We start from the raw sequence: 16,216 nt of genomic DNA, 5'->3' as shown, positions 1-16,216 counted from the left end.
GATGGACGCAAATTGCCTGCGCCCTGCCTACAACTTCCTGGAAGCAGAAGCTATGTGGGCCCACCATGATGTCCATGAGAAATACAGTGTCCATTGGTTTCACCAGTTCATGATTGGACATGAACTTAAAAATGAGGCAGATCCAAGACTTAAGTGGGGCATACCACAGGAAGTGGGGATTGGAACTCCATTATTGAAACCTTTGTGGGGTCACTTAAGTTTACATCAGGATAGTATTTGTGTTTTCAGTCAATCTTAGTGGGAATTACAGTATAAACAGTATGGATGGCATATAAACATGGTGGACCCCAGGAAGGTTTCAAATGATGGGCATTTCCATCCCCATTTCCCCACTGTTTCCGTCATGTGGTCCACTTGAGTTTTGGATCTGCTGCATTTTTAAGCTCATGAGAAATCAATGGATGGAGTGGATTTCTCACAGACTTTGCTGTTAACCCCACATAGGCGTGAGGAGGGGTGGTGCTAGTCATTTCATTTCGTGTCTGTCTCAGATCTATGTGATTTAAGCAAAACTCTTTGATTATTCTAATCATGAACTAGCCTTTTATTTTCTTTTTCCATGCATTATACATTGATCAAGTTATAGAGACTGCAATTTCAAATTAGCATCATTCATTTGAAAATGGGTTGATGTTCTTTTGAATTCCATCTACTTGCAAAGAGTCCCAAACATAAAGACTTACTATCGGTTCCAATCAAAATACTGTTTTTGAAATGACCATCTGTTCCAATCAAAATTCTATTTTTGAAATTTGAATTCATTGTGACAATGATTTCTGTTAGTTTTAAAGCTAAGTTAATGGCGCAGGGTAAACTGGAATGGAAAGACTTCAATATAAAAAAGGAAGCAGGTTCTGTCAACAGAGCCATTGAGAAGCAACAACAGGTCATAGTATCCCAAAACGTTCTTGAAATTCATCTCCATTGGGCTGGAAAGGGAACTTGCTGTATACCTTTTCCAGGCACTTACGGACCCGCCATCTCAGCCATCAGTGTTACTCCTAGTAAGATTTAAAGAATTTGTGATTGAAGTTTGATTCTATAATAGAACTTAGAGAAGTGCTGTTATTGCCCGATGCTCTTTATTTAAATGCTATTTAGTGTGATCCCAACTGTTAGTTTGGTGATCATGGATGGAAATTGCAATTGGTTTTTTGGTGGTCATCATGTGGATGGACCATTGGCTAGAAATCATCATCATTATCTAAGCCTTATCCCAACTAATTGGGGCTGGCTACATGAATCCTTTTCTGCCATTCCACTTTATCAAGGGCTCATTTAGTCTTTTCTTACTTCCTCCATACACGTCCTTTTGGGCCTTCCCCTTGCCCTTTTAGAGCCTCCAACTTGAGCCAACTTACTCCATCTAACCAGTATAGTTCTTGACTCTGTTGCACATTGCCAAACCATCTAAATGTACTTTCCATCCTCTTATTACTTATTGCTGCTACTCCTAAATTCGCTCCAATGCATTCATTTCTAATTCTATTCTTCATTATCTTGTCGCTCGTCCATCTCAACATCATCATTTCAGCTGCACATCCTATATTAATGTATTGTTCTTTGACTACCTAACATTTTATCCCATAAAGCATGGCTGTTCTTATAGTTATCTTATAAAATATCCCTTTTAGTTGGAGTTGTACACGCCAATCGCATAAAACTCTAGAGGCACATATCCATTTCTTGCACCATAGAGTTTGCCAATCACATTAAACTCTAGAGGCACATCTCCATTTCTTCCACCTTGCTTGAACTCTATGGGGCGACATCCTTCTCAATCTCCCCACTGCCATAAATTATTGACCCAAGTATCAAAACTAGCAATTTTGTAAAACTTCTTGGTCAGCAATCATAACTAATTCCTCGTTCCTACTCCTATTATTACTAAAGTTGCATTCTATATACTCTGTTTTAGTCCAACTAGTTTTAAATCCTTGAGATTCTCAAGGACCCCTCTAGAAATCTAGCTTTGTGTTTATGCCCTTCCTTGCCTTGTTAATCAAAACTACGCCATTTGCAAACAACATACACCATGGGGATCTGTTCTTGCAAATATTTCATTAACTCATCCATAACGAATGCAAAGAGATAAAAGCTTAATGCCGACCCCTAGTGCAAGTCTACTGTAATTTAGAACTCACTTGTCTCTCCATTAATGGTCCTCACATTTGTTACTGCTCCCTCATACATATCCTTAATCATCACATCCTCTTGAAACTCTCTTCTTTCCCAACACCCACAGATTAACTCTCTAGGGACCCTATCCTAAGCTTTCTCTAAGTCAATAAAGACCATGTGGAGATCCTTCTTCCTCTCCCTATATTTCTCTTAATTGTCTTAGAAAAATAGCTTTAGTGGCAGACCTCCTTGACATAAAACCAAACTAATTTTCTGATATATTTGTCTCATGTCATAGTCTTTTCTCAATTGCTCTTTCCAAAAGTTCCATAGTATGGCTCATAAGTCATACTGAATTAGTGATTTGACCACTACTAATTGGATGGCTACAACAGTCCATTCTATGGACCATCCAAGTGATGACTCACCAAATCGACAGTCCTGATTACCATCTGCAAGTCCACTACAGCATTCTTCTAAAAGTGCATTCTAAAGTATCTGAAAGTTCAACATTGATTACTAATTGTACTGAGTTCTTGTCCAGATTTTCAACCGACTGTCAGGACTCCACCCACTCCACAAACTTCAGGAAAGAAGAACAAGACTGCTTTGGCTGTTGGAATTTCAGTTTCTGTTGGAGTTCTATGCATTGTATTGGTTGTTGTAGTTTTTATCTGGAAAAGGAGTAAAAGGATGAGCACTGATGAAGATGAAGGTAATCCCAATGTTTGTAAATAACTAAAAGATACAAAAATGAAAATTCAGAATTGTTCAAGTCACATAGTACAGATCGACATTACATTAAAGGTGCGTTTGGATGTACCATCAAATCGCAGTTGGGTGTTTTTCCAAACCAATAAGGTTTGGTGCTAGCGTAGAAAACTATCTTTGGTAAGTGGGAAAATCCAAGTGTGGCTTACTTCTGTGTTTTGATGCACAAGTCAACTGAATCGCAAGCGTTCCATCTGATCAAGTGGAGATCACAATTCAGAGCCCAAATCCTCAACTAAAATATGATGTTTTCCACTTTATTAGATGAATGGTTGCAATTCAATTTGATAGCACATCCAAACTCACCCTAAATGCACTGACCGATCCCATTCATTGGGTTTAACTTTTTTCAACTAGGTGTATTTTTATTTCCTTAATTTTTTTCTTGTGATTAATAAAAAAAGATACATTCAAATTCAATGAGCAATCAAAATAAATATAACTTGGACTGCCCAAAAGTAGAAATGTATCTAAGCCCTTGTATTTGATTGAAGTGAATGTATGAATGCATCCTGCCTTTTTTTTTGTGTGTGTATTTTCAGAGTTTCTTGGAATGGGTCCCAGACCAAACACTTTCAGTTACGCGGAACTGAAGACTGCCACAGAAGACTTCAATCCTGCAAATAAGCTGGGCCAGGGAGGATTCGGGCCTGTTTTTAAGGTCAGCTTGTTTTTATTGCATGTAGACTACAATGATCAGAAGATTTGAATAGTCCCAAGCCTCAGTATTGCAATCCCATCAGCAATGCCCACTCCCTGATGGAACAATCCTTGGAAAGATGGCAAGGAAAAAAACAATTGTTCACATTCAATGGAACAAAGGCCAATGATCAAATGGTTGGGATCTTCCAATTTGAGAGATTTGTGTCATTGGCCATTTTTAGTGTTGCGCATCAGATCAATGATCTTGATCACATCCAAGACGTCCATTTCCTAAGGTTCAGAACCATTTTCTTCCTTTTTTATTTTCTGCAAATTGTCATACACTTTTGTACTATTTCAATTCCCTAATGGAAAATGCTTGTAAGGAAAATTGATTGATCTGATTTTCATCACAGGGCACACTGCTAGATGGGCGGATAGTGGCTGTGAAGCAACTGTCAGTAGCATCTCACCAAGGAAAGAGTCAGTTTGTAGCAGAGATTGCCACTATATCTGCAGTCCAACAACGGAACCTCGTGAAGTTGTATGGATGCTGCATCGAGGGAGTGAATCGGCTCCTTGTTTATGAGTATCTGGAAAACAAGAGCCTCGATCAAGCACTTTTTGGTATGTTACCATCCTCTCCCTTCTCAATGAAACTATATACTTGAATGAAAACCAACACTAGCCTTATTTTGTCTTATATGGTTTTAGGGTAGGTTTGGTTGTACCATTTGTTAGGATTTTCGAAATGCAGTAGAATTTATGGTTTTTCAAAATCTAGATTCTATGCTAAGCCTAAGGATCCCCCGTTTGATATTTTTCAAATTTGTAGAATGGAAAAAAGTAATTTTAAGAACTAGAATTACCTTAGATCTATGCTAAAAAGAAGAAAAAAACCCATCGATTTGCCAATGCCGATCCTTCAAACGAGGTCTCTCCTATATCTATCTTGGATAAAGGAGAAATGTTTATCCAGAAGTTGAGAGCCAACACATCCAACTCTTAGAGCAGGGCCAAAGGAGATGAGTAGAGCCTTCTAGGTGGACCTACATCTGTGGAACGTGTGATGAAAGGAAGGAGGGAAATATGGAATTTCTCTCCGTCGCTCTCTACCTCTATCTCTCTCTCTCTCTGAGATGGTGGTGGAGCCTCATATCTCTAAGTGTGATCAAAACCTTTTTAACGGTTAAAATAAAAGTCTAATGGTTGAAACATCCACATCCATCTAGGACCCATGGTCATCATGCTATAGATAAGATCGTTAATATCACATCCATATCATCCATGGAAAAATTCCACATTGGGTTTTTAGGGCACAACACCAACACCATCTAATTGGACTATAGTTATTAATTTATTAAGATTGCAATTACTTACCATCCTTAGCATTTGCATTGATGGAATAGAGGCAATGAATTGTGATTACGTAATTTTCAACCTGGACATCAAAGGAATGTAACTACAATTTGAGGGCGACAGCTAGTATGAAAGGTTCATTTTCTGTTCAATATGATTCTATGGCCCAACACACCCTTATATATGGACAAAATGGCCAATTTTACATTAGCAATTCCCTTATCATGTGAGGTGGGTCCAAGGCATGCACTATTGAATGGAATTGTAGTAATTTTTCACAATGAAGTGGAAATAACCAAATTGTAATTACCTTATGCTCTGTTCGCTTGCCACATAAAAATGATTTCATCTCATTTTAGTTAACAGTCAATCAGTTATTATATATTAGAGATCATAGTTTATATAAATGAGAAATGCACCTGTGTTCTTAAGCACTATAAGTAATAGTCCTGCTAGTTGCATTGGGACAATTAGACAGTACAATCCATTGATCTAGACTGTTCATTAGGTCAAACTCACATTTCATGGTCTACTATGAAAATATCACTGAAAACATCACACTGATCTAAGAAATATTAACCATTGAATAATGACCCTAAATATGGATGGTCAAGATCATTTACATAATACAATGATTTGTCAGGGATCATCATGGATTGCATATGATTCTAAAGAATCAAGTTTGTTAGGCCATTGTAACCATCTCATCAATGGCATGGAAGAAGGATGACTATAGAAAATAAGGTCAAATCAAATATCGGTTGGATGATACAATCAGTGGTATTTTTTCATTCTAGCCCATCAAATGTGTTCCAAACTTAATGGACAGTTCAGATCGATTGATTGGACCAGCCAAGTGAATCAATGCAACTAGGAGCACTATAACTTAAAGTGCTTTGAGAACACTGGAGCATTTCTCTTTTTGAATTATGGTTATCAAGATTTTTGTTTTAATCCTTACTGAAATCTCTAATACATAATTACTGTTGCCTAAAATGAGATGAACTAATTTGGAAGTGGCAACCAAACAGGCCAGTAGCATTTTTATTGAGGGATTGGGAATTTGGTTATTTCCAATAACAGCTTGCAGTTCATTCAATCCAAATGCGGTCTTGTACTGATTCTGTTGGCAATAAGATTGAACAGAGCGTTTGATCCATTTGAAGAATCTGAACTAACCTAGTTATAAGCCACTCTCATGGATCAGGTGATTGTAGAAATATTGCAGTTTTCAGCTGTTTCTAACCACATGATCTTACATACATTTTGTTTTCGACAGTCGATCTTAAAATTTTCTTCATCTTCTAAAAAGGGCAATGGATCAGAGTGTTATGAACTTGTAACTTGTTTGATTTTTGAGCTAGGGGTTCAATGAAGAGTTGGTCGACTATATGGATGGTCTAGATGGCACTGCATGGGATGTGCCAATGTGCTCCATGTTAGCAAGATCCAGGTTGTTCATGTGGTGGTCCCCACTGTGTATGTACCATGGCCCAAATATCCAGTCATGAAGGGAACTACATATGCATGAAAAGCTATAAAAAAAAGGGAGAATGATGCACATTCGATATGCATTGTGGCCCATCTGATGACTAGATTGGCTTGTTTTCTGGCTACTACACATACATGGTGGGCCCCTCCTAAGGAACGGCCTGGACCTTGAATCCATAGGCAGGGTATAATTCAAAATCCAACTGTAACAGGTAGCTGTAGGAGAGCTTGATTGTACTACATTTCAATGCTAATGGCTGCCATTTCCTTGCAGGAAAGAGTAACTTGCATTTGGATTGGAATACCCGCTTTGAGATATGCTTGGGGACAGCAAGAGGTCTCGCTTACCTTCACGAGGAATCCAGGCCTCGCATTGTTCACAGGGATGTCAAAGCCAGTAATATTCTGCTCGATGCAGATCTCAATCCGAAGATATCAGATTTTGGTTTGGCGAAGCTCTACGATGACAACATGACCCACATCAGTACACGCGTCGCAGGAACAATGTAAGCATTGCAGAAGTTTCCCATTTGCCTTCCTTTCTAAAGGGCAGGTTTAGATACTTGATTGAACTGAATTGCAATAATCCAACTCAATTTAGAGCGCAAGGCCGAAGCAGAAGCCATTCCATTTCATAATTTCAATTTTGGGGTTGGTTTGTCATTATGAATGATGAATGGAGAGGGCTTGCACAGTTCGGTAATTTCCGCTTTGATTTTTAATTATTGCAATGCAAGTCAATTGAGCATCCAAATGCAGCCTAAATTTCTTATTATGCGATGTTGGTTTTTGTAGAAGTGCCTCAAACAGTTAATATGATATTCTTATGGCTGTGTTTGGATACTCAATTGAACTAAACTGCAACAATTCAATTCAACATAGAGCAAATGGCCAATTCCATGCATTGAAGTTGGACCTGAAGCAATTTTATGATTGGCCCTCTTGTTCTGTTGCCAATTTGCCAATTTTCACTCCATTGAATTGAATTGTCACAGTTCAATTTCTATTCTGCATCCAAACGTGGCCTACATTTCTTATTACCTGGTGTTGGTTTATATTGGAGTACCTCAAACTGCTATCTTTATTTTCTTGAAGCGGCTACCTTGCCCCGGAGTATGCCATGCGTGGGCATCTGACAGAGAAGGCTGATGTATTTGGATTTGGAGTCGTTGCTCTGGAGATTGTAAGTGGAAGGCCAAACACAAGCCAGAATGTGGATCCAGAGAAGATGTATCTCCTTGAATGGGTACAGCATTTAAATTTTCTTACTAACATACGTCGGAAATGAAGAGCCTGAAACTCAATTCTTTCATTTTGGAAAACACTACTACATCTCTTGAGAATCCAAAATTCTTCTTTAGTTAGAAAAATAAGCCAAAAAACACTTATTTAAGAGATCAAACTCATCTATCATTAGTAACATTTTAGGTCAATTTGGATTTTCTGGCATCCAAACGAATCTCCAAGATGTTTCAAGTCGAACCTTAAACATCCTGGATATTGTGTTGTGGGTGAAAAGAGAATCCTGGGCATTGCAGTTCCTGAAATCCCCACCACCCCAAAATGCACAACTGATCAAAAGCACATCCTTTATGTTGTATGTATCTTCCAGGATGTTGATTTTGGGTACATCCAAACACATAAATATCCAAGACATTCAAGTTGAACGTTAGACATCCTCGATGCTGTGTTGTGGTGAAAAGGGCATCCTGGACATTGTGATTCCTGAAATACCTGCTGCCCCAAAATGCGCAACTGATCAAAATAGCATCCTTTCTAATGAATTATCTTCCAGGATGCTGATTTGGGGTGCATCCAAACGTTACCTTAACTACCTACATGGGGCACCCATGCATTCTCGGCTACTGATACAGGGCTCTTGAAATATCTATCCCTCAAACACTGCAGATATTTTCTGTGCATCTTTAACTACATATATGCTTTAACATACTGAAATCTTGAAAAATAGAAGTAACATTAGCAATCCATTAGCAAATTCTACTAAGCAATAGTCTTTCAAGGTGGAGAGTGGAACTCAAGCATTCTCAACTTAGCTTGTGAACTGAGGAAATTTCTCTGCTCTGGGTGTTGGATCAATCGCCATGAGACCCTCTTGAACCTCGCTCTTCATGGTGGAGATCCCAGTAATCCCCACATTGGTTTGTTAATCAAGCTTCAAAAGTCAGTTTGATTTTGCATGATTATTATTATTATTAATGTTAGTAATTTTGTAAAATAGTTGGTATCATTTCGCAAATGAGAGAACCATTTCACCTTTGGAGAGTTGATGATCTGAGCATTAGGATGGTGGATGAGTCTTTATTGTTGGAGTATTAAGTCTCTTGATATACATTGATACACTATCTCCTAAGGCTCGAGCTTTTAGATCAACTGGTTGTTTGACATGGTATCAGGGCGGAAGTCCCCAGAGTAACAAATATGCCTCCCTATTATATTCTCCCACAGAGGCCTTTTATGGTGTGAGTTGTGTGTGTCTCTCCACCCTTGCTTGCCCCCAAGTAGTATATTCCCATGTGGAGTTCTACCCCGCAAGTGTGGGAGTACTGTTAAAGTGTTAAGTCTCTTGATATACATTGATAGACCATCTTCTAACGGCTTGAGCTTTTAGATCAACTGGTTTGTTTGACATTTATAAAGGGGATTAGCAACCCCATTGCTAAAACAACAAGAAACAAGAGAAAAGAGAACCACTTACAGTCAGGAAGAGCAGTCTGCCATTGTGATCTCCAGTCTCACGGCACTCTCCTCATTTGGGTGAGGATCGGTCTTGGTCTCTGGATTGTTCAATGAGTAGCGTGTTTCGAGTCCGTTCTCTTTCTGCACCTAGTGAAATTCAATGGTCCTGGTCTCTGGATCGTTCAATGAGTAGCGTGTTTCGAGTCTGTTCTCTTTCTGCCCCTAGTGAAATTCTCTGTTTTTCATGTTTCGCCATCCACCTTAATGTTTTGCACGTAGTGGCAATCAACCTTGATTTGTTTGCGTTTGATTCTGAAACAACGATTTGAAGCAATGGTTGTTTCAGAACTGTCCAATTTCCTAATGGATTCTCAGTAGTGCTTCGGATTGTGAGAAACACAAAATTGCATATCCATGAGAACATGGCAGTGCCTATGCAATATTCATGCCATTCATCAGGTGGGCCTCATCACGAATTTCCCTGGCCTGAAAACATGGTTTGTTCACTCATCAGGTAGGCCACCCATGTACCCATAAAGATAAAAATGGGCAATTAAAAGAAAATAACCAACAGGCTGTATTCAACATACAAGTTCGGTCCACCCGATAGGCCATCCAGCCTGATTTTTGGGCCAGATCTTCTAGATTCTAGATAGTGGGGCATCAGCACAAGTGACCCACATTTCATTTCTTCTTCTTCTTCTTCTTATTTATTTATTTATTTATCTGATCTGTTGTATGATCTTGTAGGCTTGGTATCTCCATGAAAATGACCGCGCATTGGAACTGGTCGATCCCACATTATCCAACTTTGATGAAGGAGAAGCGGCTCGGATGATTGGCATTGCTCTTCTATGCATCCAGGCATCACCGACACTACGCCCACCCATGTCACGGGTGGTGGCCATGCTGCTGGGAGACATTGAAGTGGGCACTGTCTTGTCGAAGCCAGGCTACTTAACCGGTTTGCCATCCAATGACACAAGCAGCTTCATGAGTTATGATACTTCAAGAGCTTCGACTGGTGTAAGCACCACCAGCCAACAGTTCTCATTGTCGAATAAAAGCGGTTCACCCCTGGGCACCACTGAGCCAATGCTGCACGAGGTTATCGGAAATGGACGGTGATGATCGCTTCCTATCTCTCCATACATGCATAAATGTATCTGTATGTATATACAATATATATTGAGACGCCGAGCGATTTGGTTATTGATATTTGAGACATTGTTTCCATTTATTTAGCTTGCTCTTAGTTTGTGGACGAATAAACGCTCGCCCAAAGCGGCAGCATTGAGTGAATTTGAACTAGCGTTGTTGGAAAATTTGGAGAGGAATAAATATATTTTTTATTTCCATTTTTCAAATCAAGGGCGGTGATGAGAGAGAGAGAGAGAAAGAGAGAGAGAGAGAGAGAGAGAGAGAGAGAGAGAGAGAGAGCGAGCAATTTATCTAGCATGTGCCAATGGAATCTGGGTCATTCATCAGGTGGGGTTGGCCATGAGCATGCTCTCGCCCAAAAGATTGGGCTGGTGCCTTAGCTCATTGTTTCATCTATTCATCATGTTTTCAGTAGTGCCCAAATCTGGGTTACCCTTTTGTTCATGCAGGTGGGTCACATCATGCTGTAACATCTCCTCCATCAGATGATCCAAGCCATCTGATTGGTGTCTCATACATGAATGATCACAACCAGTCGTCCACATTTAATAAGGCATGGTTCAGATAGAACAATTATTGTTTTGGTTGTTGCAGAATAAAGGTAAAAGTCTCTATAACATGGAGTCTTCGTTGTGATTGCACGAGTTCCAGATCCGAGCCGCTTATCATGCAGGCCACACTATATGGTGAACCCAAAACCAGCCTTTCCACTTATCAGATGGGCCAGACATATAGCCACAAATGCAAGAACGAGTCCAAACAGTGTTTTTCTTTTAAGAATAAGGTATGGATTTCTAACATTGTTGCGTTTACGCAAACAGATAAATACCTAACAATGGAACTAAGGGTGTGTTTGGTTGCTCAAAATATCATGATATTTCATGATTGATCAGTCTAATTTGATGCAAAAAAAAATCATGAAATTCATGATATTTGGTACCACCAAACCCACTATAAGCTAGCAAACTGCTTGCGTGAATTCCATATCCAAGAAGCTTATAATGTGGGCCCCACTCTATAGTGACCCAAAACCAACCTTTCCACTCATTGGATGGGCCACAAATCAATGAATGAGTCCGAACAGTTTTATTTTATTTTATTTTTATTTTAATGTAAACCACCGAACATAGAAACTAATGGTTCGGTTAGTTTGCCTATCATGATATTTTATGATTAACGTGCCATATGCTAGCAAATATCATTGCAGTTGCATGAATTCTAGATCCGAGCCGCTTGTCATGTGGGCCCACTCCACTATATAGTGACCCAAAAATCAACCTTTCCGCTCATCAGATGGGCCCCACATGCGGTGCAGAAACTAGTCTGAATGACAGAGCTTTTAACTTCTGTTTGTTGCAGAACATGGCCTGCCTAGGAAGGTGTTAACGTCCAAGGATTGCGTATATACAAACAGCAATCAATCAAAATTCAAATCCATGAACTAAGCTTACCATCTTTTTTTACTTTATTCTTCTTCCTTAAGTTGCATGGGTGCTTTCAGATTAAGGGATGGTCCTGATGAGGTCGATCACTGTCTTCCTCAAGGACAACTACTTCAAATCCATGGATCATTTTGGACTCCTCACAGAGATCCCTCGAATCCACGAGGAGAAGTAGAAAATAGAAATAAATTCGAAAATAAATTAATTGATGATAATAAGAAATTACAACCTTTTAAATAGTAATTTCAAACACAGGAAGAAATTTCAAAATCGAACTCCAACTCAAACTCCCTAAAAACATCACTTACTATAAATAATAAACTTATTATTTACAGATGGTCATGATTTTTGGCCAAAAATAGTACATCTCCAAGTTAGGCAAACCATGCTATTCTCATAATTTTTCTAAGTCATTTTCATGTTGGACAACTCCTAAATCTCAAAGGATCAAGAGTAATGATCTAATTAAAACTTACTATAAATAAATAGTAAAAAAATAAAAATAAAAAGCATTTTTGACCGTCGATTAATGGAATCTCTCAAATCCGGCATGGGCAACCCGGGGGCATAGCAGGTTGGTTGGCTAAAGTAGCTTCTACATCGAATCAGGGAATCGAAGAAAACCAAATCCAATTTCGATCAGCAAATTGCGATTGGAGTGCCATCCCATCCGTCCAAACAGGCCAGCAGTGGATCGATGAGCTTCCCGTCACTGATCGCGACAAACACCTTTTCAAAATCCTCTCCTGGCGACTGAATCTTTGCACCCGAGAGGAGAGATGTCTTCAGCTCCGATCGTACAAACCGGTACAGTGGGTATGATCGGCACTCCTTGATCTTGTTGGGTATGGAAGGAATCCCAGCATCAACTGCATTTCGGGTGGATTCGACTTCTTTGGGGAGATGGGTCTTCAGCTCTTCTTCAAACACAGCAATCCTCTGGAGAATTGAAGTCCCACCATCCTTCTCTCGATCCTCCATGGCCTGCTCCATCATCACCTGCCTCAGCTTCTGCATCAACGGATAAGTCAAGCTGCATGGATTGTCAATGTACGTAAAAACATGCTCGGATTCAACTACTCTGATCAGGTCCTCATAGAACCTTGATTCAAGAAGCTCGTCGTGGGTCCCAATCACTAGTGCCTGCTTTGCTGCCTCACCCACCACTTTTTTCACTGTCTGCTTCAGATTATCCTCAAAGTGCCTGAGATCAATGGCTTGACACAGACCGACAATATACGTAGCCGACATGAGTTTCAGTATCTCAACGGACTCCGCCGTTCTCTGCGCTGATATCATGCCAAGAGAATTCACATCCTGATTATTCTGCTCTGCGCTCTGGACATGGCTTGTGACTGGATTAGCCAAGAACTGGAGCTCTGATGTGTAAGCCGCCATGGCGACCTCCGCGCCATTCAATCCATAATCCAAGCTTGGATCTGGCCCACCAGTAAGATTCGACGGCAAACCATTGTTGTAGTAGTCATTGACGAGCTCGGAGAACTGTGCGAACATGAGCTTCCCGATCGCTGCGATTGACAGCCTAGTATTATCCATGGACACACCGATCGGCGTCCCCTGGAAGTTTCCACCATACAAGGCAATGTTCCTGGAGACATCAATAAGCGGATTGTCGTTGACGGAATTGATTTCTCGTTGGATAGATTGTGTAGCTGATCTGATCACTTCAATGTGGGGACCAAGCCATTGAGGAGATGTCCTCAGTGCATATCTGTCTGGCTTGGATTTCTGAAGTGGGTTCATTTCACGAAGCTTCTGAGCTGCTTTCATGTAAGAGCTTCCTTCCAGAAGGTGGGCCATGATTGCAGCAGCTTCTATCTGACCAGGATGGTGTTTCAGCTGGTGTGTCAGACGATCAGCAAATTCCGGCTTCCCGTTCATCACCTCACAGAAGATTGCTGATAGAACGACGGCGAGGATGGCGAGGATGTTTACATCATACAGCACGATGGATGCAAGCCCCGATCCAACGGCGGTGCCATTGACAAGCGCCAGCCCTTCCTTTGCTTGCAATTCAAATGGCCCACTTGTGACGCCAGCTCGCCTTAGGCTGTCGTCAGCACCTACGATGGTGCCATCTGGCAGGACCGCTTTCGCATTCGGTCTGCCCGTTAGTAGCCCTGCGATGTACGACAGCGGTACAAGATCGCCGGATGCTGTGATCGTCCCACGAAGTGGGAGGATCGGTGTGATCTGACCGTTCAGCAGCTTGATGATTGCTTCGAGGATCTCCCATCGGATGCCAGAGTAGCCTTGTAGTAGAGTGTTGGCACGTACCAGCATGGCGGCACGTGTGGTGGATACTGGCAACGGCTCAGTGCTTTCAAAAATGCCGATGTTGAGGAACCTGATGAGCTCTTTCTGCATGGCGGCGGCGTGGTTGGTTGTACGGTGGGACGCGCCGAAGCCGGCGGTTACACGGGAGCTGTCCATACTCACCCATTGGGCGCTTGCATCAACGGATGGACGCTTTTCAACGGCTAGATCGACCTGCATGTCTGTTGATCGCGCGATCGCTGCGACATGGCCCACCGTTAGACCTGATCCGGCCAGATATATCCGTGGGGCCCGAAATTCGGCTACCATCTGTTTGACTTGGTCCAGATGGCTGCATGTAAGTGGCTGAACTGATGCAGCCCAGTTGAGGGGGTCATTGGGTGGAGAGAGAGTTGGGTCCCCAGATGCATGGGGATTCGTGCAGATTGGGATTGAGAAATCTGCCATTTCTGTTTTTGGGTGTTTGGGTGAAGAAAATTTCAACTTGGAGAGATTGAGTTTCCTAACCGGACAGGCTGGATTGGTGGGGTTTATAGAGGTTTTTGGGCAGGGTAGAAGCAGATTGCCACCTACCCCCGCCTGGACGGACTGAGTCAGGCAGGGGCTTTGGCCTCTGAGTGGCCCACCGTGATGTATGGGTCTCATCTGATTTCGGGTCGGTCTGAATTATCAATGACCCAAACTCGATTTGATCAACGGTCGGATCTGTCTAATCTTGCTCGAACTTGTCCGTTCCATACCTTCGGTTCGGCTCGAATGGGTCGGATCCGACGAATCGAGTCCAAGATGCTCATAGGCAGAAGCAGATTGCCACCTACCCGCTGCCTGTACGGACTGAGTTAGGCAGGGGATCTAGCCTTGAGTGGCCCACCGTGATGTATGGGTCTCATCTACGCCGTACATCCATTTTTTAAAATCATTTTTATATATAAGCCCAAAAATGAGGCAGATCCAACTCTCTTGTGAACCAGGGATTGAATGCTCACCATTAAAAGCTTCTTGGGAGCTGCGGAAGTCTTGATCAAGCTAATATATATGTTTTCCGTTCATCCAAGTTCATGTGACCTTATGAACAAGTTGGATGGCTAATAAGAATCATGGTGGGGCCTAGGAAGGTTTCAATGGTGGCCATCATTTCAATGCTAGATCCTGAAGTGTGGTCCATTTGAGCCTTGTATCTACCTAGTTTTTTGACTCACAGCCTAAAATAATATAGGAAAATTGATGGATGGCATGGATGAAACCCATGCATCAGGATAGGCACCACATAGCCCTGTGTTGACCGTGTCTGTGACGAAGGGCCAGGATGCAATCCGCTTGTGGGTTGAGTTGAGTGACCTGGATATGGTTGATGAAAATGACTTTTGGTGTCACCTGGCGGGCGTGTGGGGCACGTTAGGGCACGCGGTCAAAACCGATATTTTGGGGTTTGGATTTTTTTATTCTTTCATTCAAGTAATAAACCATCGTGGAGGTGGGACGGGTTTGCCTGCAGCCCTAATCTTTGTGGAGTCCACTGTAATGTATATCATATATCTATCCTGTTCATCCGTTTCGTAGCAAATTTTAGTATGAGCACGTGGAAATGACCTAAATCCAAAGGTCAAGTAGAACACACTACAGAAGAAGGGAATGAACACCCACCATTAAAAACTTTTCTGTGGCCCTGTAAGTTTTGGATCAAGCTGATATTTGTATTTTTCCCTTCATCCAGGTTACAGTCACCTTTTGAAAGGTTGGATGGTAAACAAACATCTCAATGGCCCAACAAAGGTTCTAACAGTCATTACAAATAAATTAGTTTTTACCGACGAAACTTTCTGCGACGGTATTTTTTTTCATCGCTAAAAGTCTAATTTTTTTCGTCGGTAAAAGTTTACTTTTAGCTAAAGCCACTTTTAGCAATAAAAATTTTCGTTGCTAAAAGGAAATAAATTTCGTAACTTAAAGCCACCTTAAGCGACGAAAAATTTTATCACTAAAAAGTGTTTTGAATTTTTGAAAAGATAAAATAGCCAAAAAGTTTCCTTCTAGCGACGAAATTAATTTCGTAGTTAAAGGTGGCTTTTAGCGACGAAAATATTCGTCATTAAAGGGTGTTTTGAATTTTTGAAAAGATAAAAAAGTCGAGAAGTTTCCTTTTAACGACAAAATTAATGTCGAAACTAAAAGCCACCTTTAGTGACGAAAATTTTCGTCGTTAAACGGTGCTT

General features: G+C 41.0%; 2 protein-coding genes across 2 annotated transcripts in view; one reads left to right on the top strand and one right to left on the bottom strand.

Moving 5' to 3' along the window:
- Nucleotides 1–10,460, top strand: part of LOC131219940 (uncharacterized) — a 67,408-nt gene extending 56,948 nt beyond the window's left edge. The window contains exons 43-49 of the mRNA XM_058214925.1: nucleotides 830–1,025; nucleotides 2,687–2,857; nucleotides 3,456–3,574; nucleotides 3,972–4,182; nucleotides 6,680–6,911; nucleotides 7,501–7,651; nucleotides 9,853–10,460. Of these exons, the coding sequence (XP_058070908.1) occupies nucleotides 830–1,025; nucleotides 2,687–2,857; nucleotides 3,456–3,574; nucleotides 3,972–4,182; nucleotides 6,680–6,911; nucleotides 7,501–7,651; nucleotides 9,853–10,230 (1,458 nt within the window). The 3' untranslated portion in view covers nucleotides 10,231–10,460. The remainder of the gene's footprint in view (nucleotides 1–829; nucleotides 1,026–2,686; nucleotides 2,858–3,455; nucleotides 3,575–3,971; nucleotides 4,183–6,679; nucleotides 6,912–7,500; nucleotides 7,652–9,852) is intronic.
- Nucleotides 10,461–12,136: 1,676 nt separating this feature from the next.
- Nucleotides 12,137–14,584, bottom strand: LOC131220952 (phenylalanine ammonia-lyase-like). Its single transcript, XM_058215982.1, has one exon. The coding sequence runs from the start codon at nucleotides 14,448–14,450 to the stop codon at nucleotides 12,345–12,347; it is 2,106 nt and encodes a 701-aa protein (XP_058071965.1). The 5' UTR covers nucleotides 14,451–14,584; the 3' UTR covers nucleotides 12,137–12,344.
- Between the last annotated feature and the right edge of the window lie 1,632 nt (nucleotides 14,585–16,216).

This window comes from Magnolia sinica, chromosome 12 (genome assembly GCF_029962835.1).
Source record: "Magnolia sinica isolate HGM2019 chromosome 12, MsV1, whole genome shotgun sequence".
Taxonomy (NCBI): domain Eukaryota; kingdom Viridiplantae; phylum Streptophyta; class Magnoliopsida; order Magnoliales; family Magnoliaceae; genus Magnolia; species Magnolia sinica.
This window is presented reverse-complemented; position numbering and strand designations above follow the sequence as displayed.

Bases quoted from the DNA above. Each gene is read 5' to 3' on its own strand.
- LOC131220952 (XM_058215982.1), bottom strand. From the start codon at position 14,450: ATGGCAGATTTCTCAATCCCAATCTGCACGAATCCCCATGCATCTGGG.